This window comes from Sparus aurata, chromosome 12, assembly GCF_900880675.1.
Source record: "Sparus aurata chromosome 12, fSpaAur1.1, whole genome shotgun sequence".
Taxonomy (NCBI): domain Eukaryota; kingdom Metazoa; phylum Chordata; class Actinopteri; order Spariformes; family Sparidae; genus Sparus; species Sparus aurata.
Window position 1 is genome coordinate 28,726,948 of NC_044198.1, and position 15,529 is coordinate 28,742,476.

The 15,529-nt window shown below is 45.4% G+C and overlaps 3 protein-coding genes across 5 annotated transcripts in view; 1 reads left to right on the forward strand and 2 right to left on the reverse strand.

Moving 5' to 3' along the window:
- Positions 1–577: 577 nt before the first annotated feature.
- Positions 578–9,716, reverse strand: LOC115592665 (helicase POLQ-like). Of its 2 annotated transcripts, XM_030435700.1 has the most exons (19): positions 9,492–9,715; positions 9,033–9,295; positions 7,410–8,016; positions 6,279–6,457; positions 5,724–5,924; positions 5,569–5,641; positions 5,397–5,494; positions 5,187–5,285; positions 4,448–4,593; positions 4,139–4,378; positions 3,850–3,991; positions 3,157–3,261; positions 2,851–3,052; positions 2,619–2,776; positions 2,451–2,549; positions 1,861–2,034; positions 1,564–1,677; positions 854–988; positions 578–783 (listed from the first exon to the last, which is right to left on the reverse strand). In XM_030435700.1, the coding sequence occupies exons 2-19, from the start codon at positions 9,228–9,230 to the stop codon at positions 679–681; spliced, it is 3,075 nt and encodes a 1,024-aa protein (XP_030291560.1). In that variant the 5' UTR covers positions 9,231–9,295; positions 9,492–9,715; the 3' UTR covers positions 578–678. The 2 variants fall into 2 exon arrangements, with proteins under 2 accessions (XP_030291560.1, XP_030291561.1); XM_030435701.1 differs by lacking the exon at positions 578–783 and having other exon boundaries at positions 860–1,400; positions 9,492–9,716.
- A 589-nt stretch (positions 9,717–10,305) lies between these two features.
- mrps18c (mitochondrial ribosomal protein S18C) lies at positions 10,306–14,217 on the forward strand. Its single transcript, XM_030435773.1, has 6 exons — positions 10,306–10,433; positions 10,593–10,645; positions 10,743–10,826; positions 13,649–13,706; positions 13,791–13,850; positions 14,023–14,217. Exons 1-6 carry the CDS (start codon positions 10,373–10,375, stop codon positions 14,097–14,099), a joined length of 393 nt encoding a protein of 130 aa, XP_030291633.1. The 5' UTR covers positions 10,306–10,372; the 3' UTR covers positions 14,100–14,217.
- Positions 13,085–15,529, reverse strand: part of dnah10 (dynein axonemal heavy chain 10) — a 32,611-nt gene continuing 30,166 nt past the window's right edge. Inside the window, exons 77-79 of one of the 2 annotated variants that reach the window (XM_030435694.1) lie at positions 15,385–15,529; positions 15,137–15,296; positions 13,085–14,074 (exon numbers count right to left, since the gene is read on the reverse strand). The exon at positions 15,385–15,529 is cut by the window's right edge and continues 1 nt beyond it. In XM_030435694.1, the coding sequence (XP_030291554.1) occupies positions 15,150–15,296; positions 15,385–15,529 (292 nt within the window). In that variant the 3' untranslated portion in view covers positions 13,085–14,074; positions 15,137–15,149. Of the gene's footprint in view, positions 14,075–14,901; positions 14,972–15,136; positions 15,297–15,384 lie in introns of those variants that run through there. The other variant, XM_030435695.1, reaches the window with a different exon arrangement.

Below are 15,529 nucleotides of genomic sequence, written 5' to 3' on the forward strand. Positions count from 1 at the left end.
GAACACACCGGGACCGAGAGCCCGGGAGTCACACGGTGATGGAGAGTCAGAGTAAACATACTGTCAGTAATCACTGTGACTTTAGTAAAAGTGAAAGTCACCTTCAGTCACATCTGACATCACGTGTTCTCAAGGAGAAGAAGATAAAACATGTTGGAAAAAAAAGATTTTAAATTTAAATAAAATACGAAAAGGTTCCTGTGTCACGTGACCTGCAGGCTGCTGGACAACAACAGGATTTATTTATTACATTTATTTATTTTATTTACAAATATTACAAATGTTTTGTCTCATTTAATCAGTAGAAGATAATAAATGTCACATTATCAATTGCTGCATTATATAAAAACAGTTCAATGTTGAAAATCAAACATAAAATATATTTACTTTCATTTATAAATAAAAATAAATACATTTTTTGTTTGAAACAAAACTTTAAAAAATCAGCACGCTAACGTTAGCTTCACAGTTAGCTTCACAGTTAGCTTCACAGCAGATCCACGTGCAGTTAGCGGCTGATCAGTTCTCCAGAATCCAGCTGTGAGTCGGAGGTTCATAAAAAATACAAGTCGAGTCGTTGTTGTTCATTATTTTAATCAGATTTAATATTCAAACAAATGAAGTATTAAAAAACACAAAGTTTACACAGAGAATAAAACTCCTCCGGAATAAATAAACTCAGGTGAGTTGTTGGGTTTTTAAAGGAGCGGGCAGATCCAACGGAACCATCAGCAGGTCGTCCACTTCCTCCTGCAGCGCTGCAGCTTTTTCATTCAGCAGCATCTGGAACACGAGACACTCGTCAGAGATCCTGATGTAGCTGACGTGCAGCCGACAGGTGAACAACACTCACCTTAGCAGAGGCCACGATCTGATCCGCTTGTTTCTTGTACAGGTTCTCTATCGTCTTGGACAGAACCGCAGGGTCGGCGTTGGCCAGGTGAGTCAGCGTTTTGTATCCGGCGTTGTAAAGCTGCTTCGCTCGTGACTGGAGGACAAAAACAAGCTGGATGTTATAAACTGTGGAAACATCCTGAAGTTCTGTCCAGGTCACCACAGCTGAGAGGAGGTGGTGTGGGTCGGGCCCGCTCAGTCGTCTCCTGGATCCAAAACACTCTACATGTGTTCTATGTTCTGTCAGTTAAACCTGTAAACTGAGACTCTGTGGTTCTGTTCATGTGACATCATCTCCTCGTCCATCTTCATCTCCCGCTTCAACGTTTCTTCTTTCCCTGTGTGAAGTTTTTCCTCTCTTGAATCGATTTAAAGACGGAGGAAGTTGTTCCGTGTACCGGTTCTGAAGCCCACTGGGGCACCAGCAAGTGTGGTGTTCTGGTGCTGGTTCTGGTGCTGGTTCTGGTGCTGGTCTATGCTGTGTTTTCTAGCAGGACTTCCACCAACTCAACACAAAAACACAACAAGAAAAGCAGAAAACCTTCACGTGTGAGCAGCTTCAAGCAGCTGAGTAATATAAAAACACTTTGTGATTGGTTCTCTGTTGACAGACTCATTGATTAGGTTGATGAAGTGTGTTTGGATCGGACACACGTGATCCCCACTGACCTCCATCACTCCGGCCACCTCCATCAGAGGGATGAGTTCAGCCTTCACACAGTAGCTCAGCCGCCGCGTCAGCTCCGTCAGCAGAGCTTTGAAGGGCCAGAACTCCTCCAGCTCCTGATCACACACACACACACACACACACACACACACACACACACACACACACACGCACACGCACACGCACACGCACACACACACGCACACACACACACACACACACACAGCAGGAACAATCATTGATCAACTGCAGCAGACCTGAGAGCAGCGTCAGCGGCGTCAGGTGACATCAGGTGATACCTCAGTGAAGTGCAGCACGCAGGAGCAGAAGGCCGAGGACGAGCTGAGCAGAGACTGGATGAAGCCTCGGCTCAGCTGGAACTTGTCGGCCACGATCCACAAGTTGGTCTCCTTCAGTAGAGTGAACAGCACCAGAGCCAAATACATCCGCCTCACCACCTCCATGTTCACGCTCTGAAACAAGACCAGACACGGCGAGGGTCAACACGGCGAGGGTCAACACGGCGAGGGTCAACACGGCGAGGGTCAACAGAGCGAGGGTCAACACGGCGAGGGTCAACAGAGCGAGGGTCAACAGAGCGAGGGTCAACTCGGCGAGGGTCAACTCGGCGAGGGTCAACAGGGCGAGGGTCAACAGAGCGAGGGTCAACAGAGCGAGGGTCAACTCGGCGAGGGTCAACAGAGCGAGGGTCAACAGAGCGAGGGTCAACACAGCGAGGGTCAACAGAGCGAGGGTCAACAGAGCGAGGGTCAACACGGCGAGGGTCAACACGGCGAGGGTCAACACGGCGAGGGTCAACAGAGCGAGGGTCAACAGAGCGAGGGTCAACATGGCGGGGGATTGATGAACGCGTCCGACAGTTTCGTACCTTTTTCACCGTCTGTCCTGCAGCTTTTCTCGCGACGAAACTCTCGGGCACTCCGACGGCGGCTGACATCTTCTGCTCTGCAGCCGACAGCAGCGTGAACTGTAACACGACAACAGACGTCACAACTGAGCAGAGAGAACTTCACGATGTGTCACGGCGAGTGTGTACCTGTCTGAAGAACAGCATCCAGTCAGGTTTACACTGTGAGATCATGTCGTACGGTGTGACCAGGTAGACCAGGTGGAGGCAGCTGTTGAGCAGCAGACCGTCCAGACCTTTGGACAGGTCGCTGTAGAGGAGGTCACTGTAGGTCAGATCCACTGAGCCTGGGGACCAAACATCAATTATCAATCCCAATCCAACAGAGATGTGGTCGTCCCTGACAACGACAGTGATTTACCTTTATAGGTAGCTTTTCCCAGCTTGGTGACCTGCAGAGTGTGACAGTCTGCAGCCACAGTGACGAGATCTTTGTCCTGCAGCAGGCCGACGCAGCGCTGCACCACCTCCCACAGACTCTGCTCCACACACAGCTGCGCCTGCTGGACGGACAGCAGCGTCCCACACAGGAAGTCTCTGATCTGATCCAGAGACGTGGTGATCTGCAGCACACACACACACACACACACACACACACACACGGTTCATGTCTGTCTGCACAGCTGGAAACACCTGGAGACGACATGTGACGATGTGTGGGAGTTACATTTAATCCGATGAGAGACAGGAGGAGACTCAGGAGGCCTTTTCCATCATCGTGCATCAGGTTGCTGTAACAGTTTTCCATCGGAGCGCACACCAGTGATTTAGCCTGAAATACAAAACAGACATCAGGTCCAAACAGAAACATGTAAAATAATAATAATAATAATAATAATAAATAATAGAGGTGTGTTAACATCAGTCCTGAGGGAGCTCTGGATTAAGATCTCACTCCACTACTCTGCAAACAAACCCGTCCGTCACTGAGACACACAGACTCCATGTTTCTACTCAAAGACAGAAAGAAGTTCATGTAGAACATTTGCTGAATGAACAAGAAGGTCCAAATAATGCAGAATGAGTCAGAGACAGAGTTTCACAGAGTTTATAAAGTGTCTCCAACTCAACAACTCACTAAACTGACACATTTGTTAAGGGAGTCTGGGGACAAAGAAGGAGCCTGTATTGTTACTGTTTAGTGTCTTTGTAACATGTTTAGATCAAAGTCTGTTCTGTGTCTCCTGATGAAACAACTTAAAATCACTACATTTGTTAATGGAGTCTGGTGATGTTGTGGTTACTGGTTTATTGAAACAGACATCAGCAGGTTCAGAGAACAATCACACCGTGAACAGACAGTCTGATGTGTGTCCACAGGTGTTCTCTCCTCTACGTCTCCTCTCTGAGTCCGTCTCACCATGTTTCTGTCTTTGTCCTGCAGGATGAGGATGCTCTCTCCCTCGGTGTCGATGCCGGCTCGACCGGCCCGGCCCACCATCTGCTTGTACTGGCTCCTCTTCAGGAAGTCTGTGGCCACGTAGGGCGAGCGCAGGATCACTCTGAGTCAGCAACATCAGGGTCAAAATGAAGTCAGTGTGCCGTCATAATGTAGCCAAATTTTAGTATTTACTATCATGATAAAACTCTTGTTCAAGTGGTTTTGATGTAAAACTACTGACTGAAGTCATCAGTGACCTGAGACTCACCTGCGGGCAGGTAGGTTGATGCCTGCAGCCAGCGTGGAGGTGCAGGTGAGGAGGCAGAGGACCCCGTTGGAGTACGCCTCCTCCACCAGTTTCCTCTCCTCGGAGGTCAGTCCGCTGTGGTGGTAGGCCAGGCCGTAGGGGATGATCCTCCTGAGGACGGGACACACCGAGCCGTTCCCGCTGTCCTTCAGCTCTCTGAGGAGGACCGCCTTCTCCTCCCGCCGGCGCTGCAGGAACTCCCTGTAAGAGTCCAGAGAGTCAGCCGAGTCGACGGCAGAGCGGAACACCACACGCGGCGGCTTCACCTACTCTTTCAGGCATCTGCAGATCATTCCTGCCACGTTCTCACAGTTCTTCTTGGTGGGGCAGAACACCAGACACGAGTGTGTCGGAATGACTTCAGTCACCAGAGCGATGATGTGATCCGGGTCCAGCTTCTGCATCGAACTCGAGTACTGAGGAGACAAAGAGCGGAGACACGGCGTCAACGTTACAATAGTTCCACTCACAGGTTTGTTATCTGCTCCGTCTGCTCCGTCTGCTCCGTCTGCTCCGTCTGCACCGTCTGCTCCGTCTGCTCCGTCTGCACCGTCTGCACCGTCTGCTCCGTCTGCACCGTCTGCTCCGTCTGCACCGTCTGCTCCGTCTGCTCCGTCTGCTCCGTCTGCTCCGTCTGCACCGTCTGCTCCGTCTGCTCCGTCTGCTCCGTCTGCACCGTCTGCTCCGTCTGCTCCGTCTGTTTTTTCCTTTGACACGACTCTCCTGCAGGATGAACTCTCCTCTGTGCCTCCATGACGATGTGTTGGAGCTCAGTGCCGTCAGGTGTTTGTTCGTGTCTGAACAGGTTTTGTTGTGATTTTTGATGATTGTATGAAGAGTTGTGAGAACTGGACACCGGAGAGTTGCTGTTTCTTTCACTGGGACACAGTTCTGGTTCTTCCTGTGGACCTCCAACACCTCGTGCGTCTCTCTCTTCTCTCAGTATTCATTAAATGACAGACTATAAAATGTTGATGCTAAAACAAACAGACTGAGATTACAAACTTACTTTAAAGTTGAGGTGACGTGAGAATCTAAAACCGTCCTCTTCCTTCGGGTCCACTTCATAGATGGTGTCCTTCAGTTTAACGTACTCCTTCAGCTGGACCTGAACACACCACAGTTTCACTACAGCTCACAGTGGCAGGCGGTTCAACATGGAAGCAGAATAAACTGATCAGACTTCTGAACTAAACTAGAACAGCTGAACATGTCGTACCGGTCTGAAGTCGCTGGTGTAGTTTTCAGCCTTTAAAAACGTCTGCAGGTCTGTGATGTTTCCCAGAGTGGCGCTCATCCCGATAATCTGCGTCGTCTCTGCAGAGAAACAAACATTTTCACTCTGTTCATTAAGAGTTTGACAGAACATCTGTGACTGAACGAGGACTCACTGCTCATGTAGAGAACTTTGGCCAGAGTCATCTCAATAACAGCTCCTCTGCTGCCGTCGCCCAACATGTGGAGCTGCACACAGAAGACAAACGCTGACATCATCCTCCACCTTCCACGCTACGTCACATTCAACACAGCGCTGACCCGACTGTACCTCGTCCACCACCACCAGCCCCAGGTGATCCATCCTGCCGGCCTCGATCAGAGAGTTGACCAGGCTGTGTGCTTTCTCTATCGTCGCGATGTAAAGTGACGTCTTGTTTCTGCTCTTCACAGGAGGAAACTTGCCCTTACTGCCCGCGTACTCCTCCACCATGAAGTCCAGCTCCAGGCCGAAGCTCGCTAACCCGCGGACCTGCAGAACAACCAGCAGAGTCCACAATCCGGTTCATGCTGTCACACAGATGGACTCAATCACTGGTGTAATAAACCCATCAGACATCTGAAGCACCTGTCCACGTTTCACAGTGTGAATTATCGTTTGTCAGTTTGCATTAATGCAGTTTGTATTGACAACAACAGTTATAATTATCATTCAAGAATAAATTGCAGCAGAAATCTAAATTCAGGTGTTAGAATCTGAACTGAAAAAAGTGGATCAGTCAATCAGAGATAAAAAAAACCAAGAGATTCATAAGAAGTCCAATTAAAGAGGTCAGAACACTTTAAACTGTTGGTTCTGTGTTCAGGTCTCTTTACGTTCTCGTACCTTCTCCTGCACCAGTGAGATGTACGGTAAGATGAACAGACAGTCTTTCTTCCTGCACAGCAGCTCTCTGAGGACGAGGATCTCTGCAACCAGAGTCTTTCCTCCGCTGGTGGGAAGAGAGTAGATGAGATTCTTCCTCCGCTGAACACAGTCCAGGTTCAGACACGTCTGCTGCCAGTCTGAGCACAGAAACCACAGAGATCGTCTGAAGTCACATCATGTGCTATTAACCAAACACACAGACGTTCTCTGACAGTTAGAAGTTCACATCATCACCGCTCTCTCAGCCAGCAGCTGGTTAGCTTAGCTTAGCATAAAGACTGGTAAGGTGGAAACTGTTAGCATGGCTCTGTCCAACAAATACCTGCAGCTCATCTGTTGGAAAAAAGTAAGGTGTACATCAAAATGTTTCCCTTTTGTTTCCAGTCTTTATGCTAAGCTAAGCTAAGCTAAGCTAAGCTAAGCTAAGCTAAGCTGGCTGTAGCTTCATATTTACTTTACTGTCAGCGGTGTTATCGATCTGAACATCTAACGCTCAGTAAGAAAGAGAAGAAGCATTTTCAGACTCTATAACAACAAAATGTGTTTGTAAGTGTTCAGAAAAATGTGGATCTGAAACAAGTTATTATTTTTATGATTAATTAACAAAAAAACAATCAGCAATGATTTAAAAATCAATTAATAATATTTCTAAGGGGGAAAAAAGCAAAACATTAGTTCATTCCAGCTCCTCAAGTGTGATTATTTAATGTTTTTATCACAGTGAACTGAATCTCTTCAGGTTTTAGATAAAATAAGAATGTGAAGATGAAACATTACACTCTGACAAACTGTGGTGACATTTTAAACAAATTGATTGGTGGATTAATGGGAATTGTTCATTACAATAATTCACTCTAATGCTCTAAAAGAAATATTATAAAATAGTGAAAACAACCATAAACGCTCCCTTTGATACAGAGTGATGGTTTCATCCGATCACTGAATGATCTCAGGAACATTTTGTAAGCAGTGAAATCTTTCTGTTACTTTGCTCTGATTCATGGAAACTGTGTGTTGGATCTGTTTTACAGAAGGACACAAAAGCTGGAAGGTGTTAATTCAAAAGACGCTGACAGAACAGCACGTCACCATATAACGTCTTGATCCCTCTCAGTTTGTACATCAGGTCTTTCACTCTGGAGGGGAGTCCAAAGAAAGGCCCGAGGTCGGTGGTCTCTGCGGACACGGTCTCCATGGCCTGCATGGCGACGCTGATCTCCTCGGTGACCACGGCTTCTTTTAACACGACGCTCCGTGACACGCTGGAGGGAGCTGCTGCGTTACAGACCATCGTCCTCTTCAGCTGGTCCGCCACGCTCCTCCTCGCCTTGGCCGGTCTCTTGGTTTTACCCTCAGCGGTTCTGTCAGTGTCTCTGACCGGTGTGGAGGTTTTATCTCCGTCCAGTCTGCTCCTCTTTACATTCTCCTGGACTTGTTCCTGAAACTGACGCTGGCTGGGCGGTAAGTCCTCGAAGGCTTCGTCCTCGAGGCCGTCTATGATGGAGGCTGTGAGAACGTCCTCACAGACGGCGTCTTTCTGCGGCCGCAGAGACGTGAAGTTCGGCTGAACCACAGCGGCCGGCCGGACGTCTCGCTGCCTCTCGGTTTGTTCTGCATCGTCCAGCTTGGCCAGCAGAGAGCTGTCCTCCAGGATGCTGTCATAGTCCCCGAACAAGTCCTCACTGTCACTGCAGAACTGAGCACAAACACAACAGCGTCAGTCCACCGGCGACCAGATCAATGACTGATCGATCAGTCGACTGACAGGAAATAAAAACAGTGGAGTCATCATCAGCTGATAGAAACCTGCTGTTTCAGCTGATCAGGTGTGTCAATAACAACTCATAACAACTTCAGATGCACAATATGGATTTTTTTCAGTCAATATATAACTGATGATGATGATGATCGGCTGATACGATGAGATATCTGATGTTTACACATTTGAATGTTTTCAAAAGAAGCTCTTCAGCTGTAATTGATCACAGCTGAGTGTAAGAAAGACTCACATGTGATGAACAAATTACAAAGTTAGTGTTAATATCCCATGATTATATATTTATATATTATATGTTTTTCCTTCGTTATGTTCTTTAAAAGCAAAATGTTTTCATATTCACTGATACTGAACTTTGACTTCTGGATCTCTTCTTGTTCTTTCATGTCTCTGCTGACAGAACACAGAGGGGCGGACTTGAACCCTGAATGTTACAGACAGACGTTGAAACTGTTTTACATGTTATGAACCATTAAAACTGTTTTCTTCATCCCACTGTCATGACAGCGTAACAACATGCAGCTCATGTTATCAGGCTTTCATCCTGGACAGCACAGTTCACCTGTATTTCAGCCCGCAGGCCAGACACAAGCTGTCTCTGTTGTGTCCTCTCAGTTGTTTGTCTCATAATAAAACTGATAAAAGACACATTTAGTCTAAAAAAAATTCAATGTCAAAAACTGCCATAAACACACTATTGTTGTATTATTTGTGTTTTGCAGCATCAGGTTAACAAACTGGTATTAAACGGGTCAGAATCCTGAAGATGAAGAAATATGTGATGTCTTTATCAGGACTGATGCTGGATGAAGAACGTGACAGAGGAAGATGAAAGTATTGTTGTACTAAATGTGGTCAGAGGATTGTATAACTGGTGCATGGAGGTTTCATGGTCTCAGCTCTGGAACACAGACATCATGTTGACTGTCACTCACCTCAGCAGCTTGTATATCCGCCATGATGCTGCTCAGACTCCAGCGTTTGGGACATTGCTGTAACCAGGCGTCTCCTCCTCCTCCTCCTCCTCCTCCTCCGCTCTTCCCTGCAGGTGTCAGGTGAGTCTTCAGGCTCTCCCTCGACCTTTTCCTCGAGGAAACTCTTCTAACTTTGATTTCTGTCCTCTCAGCGTTCATAGCTGTCACACCAACAGCCTGCTGCTACAAACAGGCTCAGCTAGCAAACAAATCATCCTGCAGCTCTGAACACACACACACACACACACACACACACACACACACACACACACACACACACACACACACACACAGTTACTAACAGCAGCAGGCTGATCCTGGTTCATACTTCAGCATCTCTGTTGTTAGCGAGCATCACTAGCATCTTTAAGCTAGCTAACGTTAGCATCACACAGCCTGACAGACGTTAGGTAACGTTACCTGAACTAGCTCAATGCCAGTAGTTCATCTGCCGAGTTTTTCCCTGTGGTGAGCTAATTAGCGTCACAAACACTCGAAATTAATCAGGGACGCCATTAAAAATGATAAAGTCATAATAATTTAAGAAAAGCTGCTCTGTCAGTTGTAACTTCGGTTAGCGTGGAAGCGACAGCAGCTCAAAGAGCTTTCAAATTTCAAAACTGTCAACAGCATCGTCAGAGCAAGAGAACAATCCCGCTACCATTTCCGTTTTCGGTTTGCCGGCTAACTAGCTAGCAGAGGTAACAGTTTCATTCCCGGATCATTTCCTTGTACTTGTTAGTTTATCTGCAGTAAACTCCTGATAATTGACTCAAAATAAAGCCGATAATGATCAGATGAACACTTTGCTTAATCAGCTGAGTCCTTATGTCGTAAACGTTATAAAAGTGCTCAGCATGATACTGCGGGTTCCGAACGGTGATGATTCAATAAGACGCTGATGTAAAGTCACAAATATAACGTGACCAAACTAATGCGACGTTAAAAATATAATAAGTTTAAATTATTTGCTAATTTAAGTAGCAAACGGCTAACAGTAACCTCTTTACTTATTCCAGGGGTGTTACATCTTATATCGTTGTGTCTTCGAAGAGTGTAACATTTATTTATGTCCGTAAAACATTAAATCTCAAACATTAAAGAGCACTGACATCAGAAATTCAAAATCTACGAGAAGAAAAAAGGCAAACTCGGCATTTATTTATTGTTTGAGCATAAAGCTTTATTTAATATGTTATTTGCCCCCAAATAACAAACATTAACGTTAGATGTAGTGGGAAATATTAGTCAGAGGCACCGGAAGTCTTGGTTGACAACATCCGGTCCCGTGTTAGGTCAAGATGTCGGTGCTGAGAGGGTTACAGAGGCTAAAACCTGTTTTATCATCACATGGAAACACAAGTAAGGCTGTAGATATTCTTTATTATGTGTTTGAATGTTTACTAGAGTTTATTATGTTTCAGATTAACTATATTGACTTGTTTTAAGTATAACTTTGAATCGTTGTTATCTGGTAAGCGAATGACAGCTAACGCTGCTAATGCTAACGTGCCCCTGCAGGTTTCAGAGGTCTGACAGCCGCTTCAGACGCAGTCAGGCAGAAAGATGACGTGGTAGGTGATAATACTGATTCATCACAGTGATGTATGTCAGTAATTACAGGGCCGACCCGAACATGTTGTATTAATGTCACTTGTTCTTCATCTTAAGCTCGTTAAAATGGAAAACCCGTTCAGAGAAGCGCAGAAAGGATGCGTCCTGTGCAGCGTCACTGTGGACTACAAGAACATCCAGGTGAGGACTGAAGCACCTGAGAGGTGTGACTGGGTCAGGCTGAGTGCTGGTGCTGGACAGTAAGTCCGAATGTATCTCATGAAGGTAAACGAACCCAGTCAGATACACCTGATCACATGTTGTTACTCTGATCATTATGATCATGATAGTGTTGCAGAAACTGCTCAGAAATCTAGATTATTAATCACTTCCGGTGAATAAAACACTCACACTGAACAGTTCCACCACCTCAGAACTTTTATCTCTTTGACTAATCTGCAGGTTAATAATCAGATTTGACTAGACGAGGTTAACTCAAGTTAACAATCAATTCACATCAATTTCACATCACTTTATTCATAACAGAAGCAGTGACTTGTACACACAGTAAACACAGACGACCACGTGGTTAAAGTTCAGAGTCACAAATTAAATAACAAATGAAACAAATGACGAGATTAACAGACAACAGGAAGCTGCTGAATCTGTAATGACTTTGAGTTAAATGTGGCGGATGGTGAAAGCAGTTAATCATTAAGAGATTAATTATAAGATAATTGAGCCCTGAACACGTTTCCCCTGAGCTCAGAGACTCTCAGTCAGAACCAAAGGAGTGAGTTCAGCTGGGTGGAGTTCTGGGTCAGCAGGCAGGTGTTGGGCTCCAGAGGCCTCAGCTGTCACTCAGCCGGTGCAGGATGACAGTTTGAGTCTAAAACCCAGCGGATGGCACCGCTCGGGTTCATTGGGGGAACCCGGCAAGCCAGAACCGGTTCGACCTGGGAAAATAGTTTTTCTTTCATTGCAATCTGCTCACCTGGTTCCTTAGACAGCTGATCGACGTCACATCTTCGTTAGTGATGAGGAGGAGGATGATGATGGTCTTGATGAAGATGATGATCTGACTGGTGATTATGTGGCGCTGACTGATGACGTCATGTAAAATAAGTGAAGGATGCTTCGTCGAGTTCTTCTTGAGAGAATCTCAGGTTAAAGTTTACTGTGATAATTAACTTGATAAAACAAATTAAAACAGAACTTCGTTCTGGAAGAAACTTAACGGAAGTTGAAGGACTCAAAAGAAATCGATCAATATGGTGAAAAATATAAAAGTAAGAAGAAACAACGCGCAAGCAACTTTCTTAAGAGTGACGTCACGACGAGAAGTGACACGTGAAGTAAAGAACGCTTCACGTCACTGACAGACTGATTGTTTCTGTTGTGTTGATATTTAATATCTCAGAACTCTGTTGTACACACAAGGACACTTACTGTATATAGTAAGTTTAGTTTTATTCTGATAGTTTTTATTATATTTTTATTAAATTTTTAAATTTTATTCTGTGCTGCTGTGTAATCTGAACAGGGGGGCTGATACAGGAACATCTTAAAGTGAAGTGAAGAGTTTCAAGAAGAGTATAAAGACAAACAGTGAGCTCAGAGAGAGAGACGTCTCTCTGTTGGGTCGTCTCATGACGGTCCAGAGGAGCCAACAAGCTGAGAGACTCACTGAGAAACTAAACCAACATTTAATATTTACATCATGTTTCCCAGAATGCCACCATGACTTCATGTAGAACACAAGTCACATGAATCATTAAATCATTACCTGTCAAAAATAATAGTACTTGGTCAAACAGCTGTAGTCTAAAGCTCTTATAACAGGGAATATAACTGTCACCACTGGAGGGCGCTGTGGGTCCATAGAATCAGCACAATGTTGCATATTTAATTTATCTCAGTTATTTTTCATCACAGAGAAATGAGAGCAGGATCAATTTTATGAACGTTACTTCCTGAATAATAACATGTTATTCTCCGGGAGGTTTAGATCTGACTTAATAGTTCTTATATCTTTGTTAAGATTTGGAAGAAAGAAGAAACTCCAAGGAGTGTGTGTGTGTGTGTGTGTGTGTGTGTGTGTGTGTGTGTGTGTGTGTGTGTCTGTCTCCAGTGGCCCGTTGTAAATCTCATTTTACAACTTGGAGGGCCTCTCCAGATGTGTTGGATGGAGGACACGCTGTCTGTGGCGTGTACAAAGTGACATATTTACTCTTAAGAAAGTAAAGTGTCAGTGTGCAGATGGAGCTGCAGTCAGACTGGATGGAGCCTCCTGGTACGAGGTCAGCAGGTCAGCAGGTCGGCAGGTCGGCAGGTCGGCTGCTGCAGAGGAATGTTCACCTAACAGAGGAGAAGCTTCAGCAGACTGTCAAACACTTCAGCTCAGTTGAGTTGTAACCTCTTAATGAATCAGAGGGTAAACTCAGATATCAGAGAAGTAAAACAGGAAATAAAAGTTCATACATTTTGTTTTTAGGACAATACGTCTGATGAAATACCCGTAAATATTTCAGAAGCCAGCTGAGTGTTAAATAATGATGAATCCTCTGAGGCGACCTCAGTACTGCAGTCTGATGATTTATCAGACAACATTCACTGTTGTTGCTCATTACATCAGGTACTGCAACCACATCTGGATCACAGCTGGTCCGTCAGAACATTTACACCAGAGACAAGTTCTCTCACAGAACTCACAGAACGTACTGAGAGAGAGAGATTTAAGTGTTTTAACATGTTCCAGTCTGACAAAAGACTTCGACTCGATTACTTTCACAGGAATAAAACAGAAAACAATTACTTTAACAAGCCGACATCACAGAAGTTTGACTGTTTTCTTCAAAAATTACTTAAACTGAAAAATAAATGATGAAAATAGAAGGTGATATTTAATAGTTGACAACTAATCAATGAAGCGGTGAGTCGCTGCATCACTCACATCTTGACTCTGACGCTGGACAGAAACATGAAGCTCACTGACCGTCTCCTCTCGTCTGTCTTCTTCACAGCTGCTCTCACAGTTCATCTCACCGCACACGGGCAGAATTTATGGCCGACACATCACAGGTGAGAGAATCACAGAAGCTCTGAATGGTTGTGTGTGCAGCGTTGTGTGGATAAAGAGATTCATGTCCTCTTTTTATTCTGCAGGCTTGTGTGGAAGAAAACAGAAGGAAGTGTCCAAAGCGATAAAGAAAGCTCACTCCATGGGTACGTTTCCTTCAGATGAACCTTTTAAAGTGACGTTTCTTCTCTCAGAGCAGATGAACCAGATTTCTTGTACAAAATACCACGTTAATGTTTCTCAGGAATCAGAGCAGAGAAATGTCCGATGTGTTTTTAAATGTTTGTTTCAGTCTGACATCAGCGTCTCTCTCCTCAGGTTTCATGTCGGTGACTCACAAACATCCAGAGTTCATGAAGGATCCCAGCATCTGTGGAATCAAACATCTGGATTAGTGATCGTAGTGTTTGTGTAGAATGTGTTTATTAAAGTGTCTCTGCGGAGCTGTTTGTACCTCCTCCACCTGCAGCTCCACTCACCCAACAATAAAACGTGTTTCTGTTTCATCACTTCTTCATGAAATAAACAGTTATTTGTGTCGTCACGTCCTTCAGATGCTCCCACACGTTAAAGGATGAAAACTAAAATCTGCTTCACCAAACTACCTTTTATTCTCCTCAAACACTTCAGTGGAATCGTCTCAGAGCAGCTTTATGTTCACTGCTCATTAGAAACAATAAACTAAGATGGTGAACCTCAACGTGTTGACAGTTAGCCGACGGCCTCACAGAGCTGCGAGCGTCAGTGCAACAGAGTTTTTCACTAAAGGAGTCCGCCGGGTCGCGGTCCTGATCCCAACTAAACACCCGGGACAGCAGCAAGAACTGCAGCCCGACACGTTTATCTGTGGTCGGGGTGAAAGATCACTTCAGACAGTTAAGGAGAAAATAAAATAGGATGGAAATTAAGCTTGATGAATGAAATTAAATGAAAACAATTATGAGACTAAACGTAAAAATGATCAGATAACCGCAGAGCAGCTGAGAAGCTTCTGGCTGCAGTGAAAACAGCAGGTGATGTTCAGAACCAGCTGCTGCTCTTCTTTAAGACGGGACAGAAGAATACATATGAGTTCAAGACAGAGAAATGAACTGAACGGCACACATCTGTTCATTAATGAAAGCTGAAGGATCCTGATCCGCTGTAGAATATCAGCTCTGTCACACTCAACAGAACTCCCTGTGAACCCGCAGTGACGTTTCTCCATCTGCTCAAAAGTCTGAGGTCTCTTTGTTTCTTTCTGTTTGCCTCTGGCTGCGTTCAGGAGCTGTGAGAGAACAAAACGCTGCACGTGTTTCTCGTCTCTATGACAACATGTTTTTATCTGACATCAGAGGAGGAGGAGGATGTGGGTGGTGACATCATCCACATGAGACAAAGATATTGTGAATATGACTATTAGAGAAAGTCATTGTCTGTGAGAGGTAAGCACCTCAGCGTGGTGTTCAGTCAGTGTTGAGGCACAGACAGACTCCCTGCAGCACCCAGTGTGAGTGGTGCTTGGTGGTGGACAGGTCCGCCTCAAACACCAACCCCACACCCATGGCATTCCTGCGTGCGGACGTGGTGTAGACGGGGGTCCGCAGCGTGTTCTGTGGAACAAACACACACAACAGTTAGATAGACATCCTGACAGAGACCTGCAGCGCTCTGTGAGGCCTGAACACTCTGAGGTCACACCTGTAACCTCAGGCGGCGAGCTTCTATGGGGACGACTCTGAGGATCGGCAGCTCCACAACCGTAGTTTTTGGTTTACTCCACACGAGGCAGCCCTGCTCCACGTCCCAGTCTGCTCCCTCCAGGTACAGGCCGGACACGAAGCAG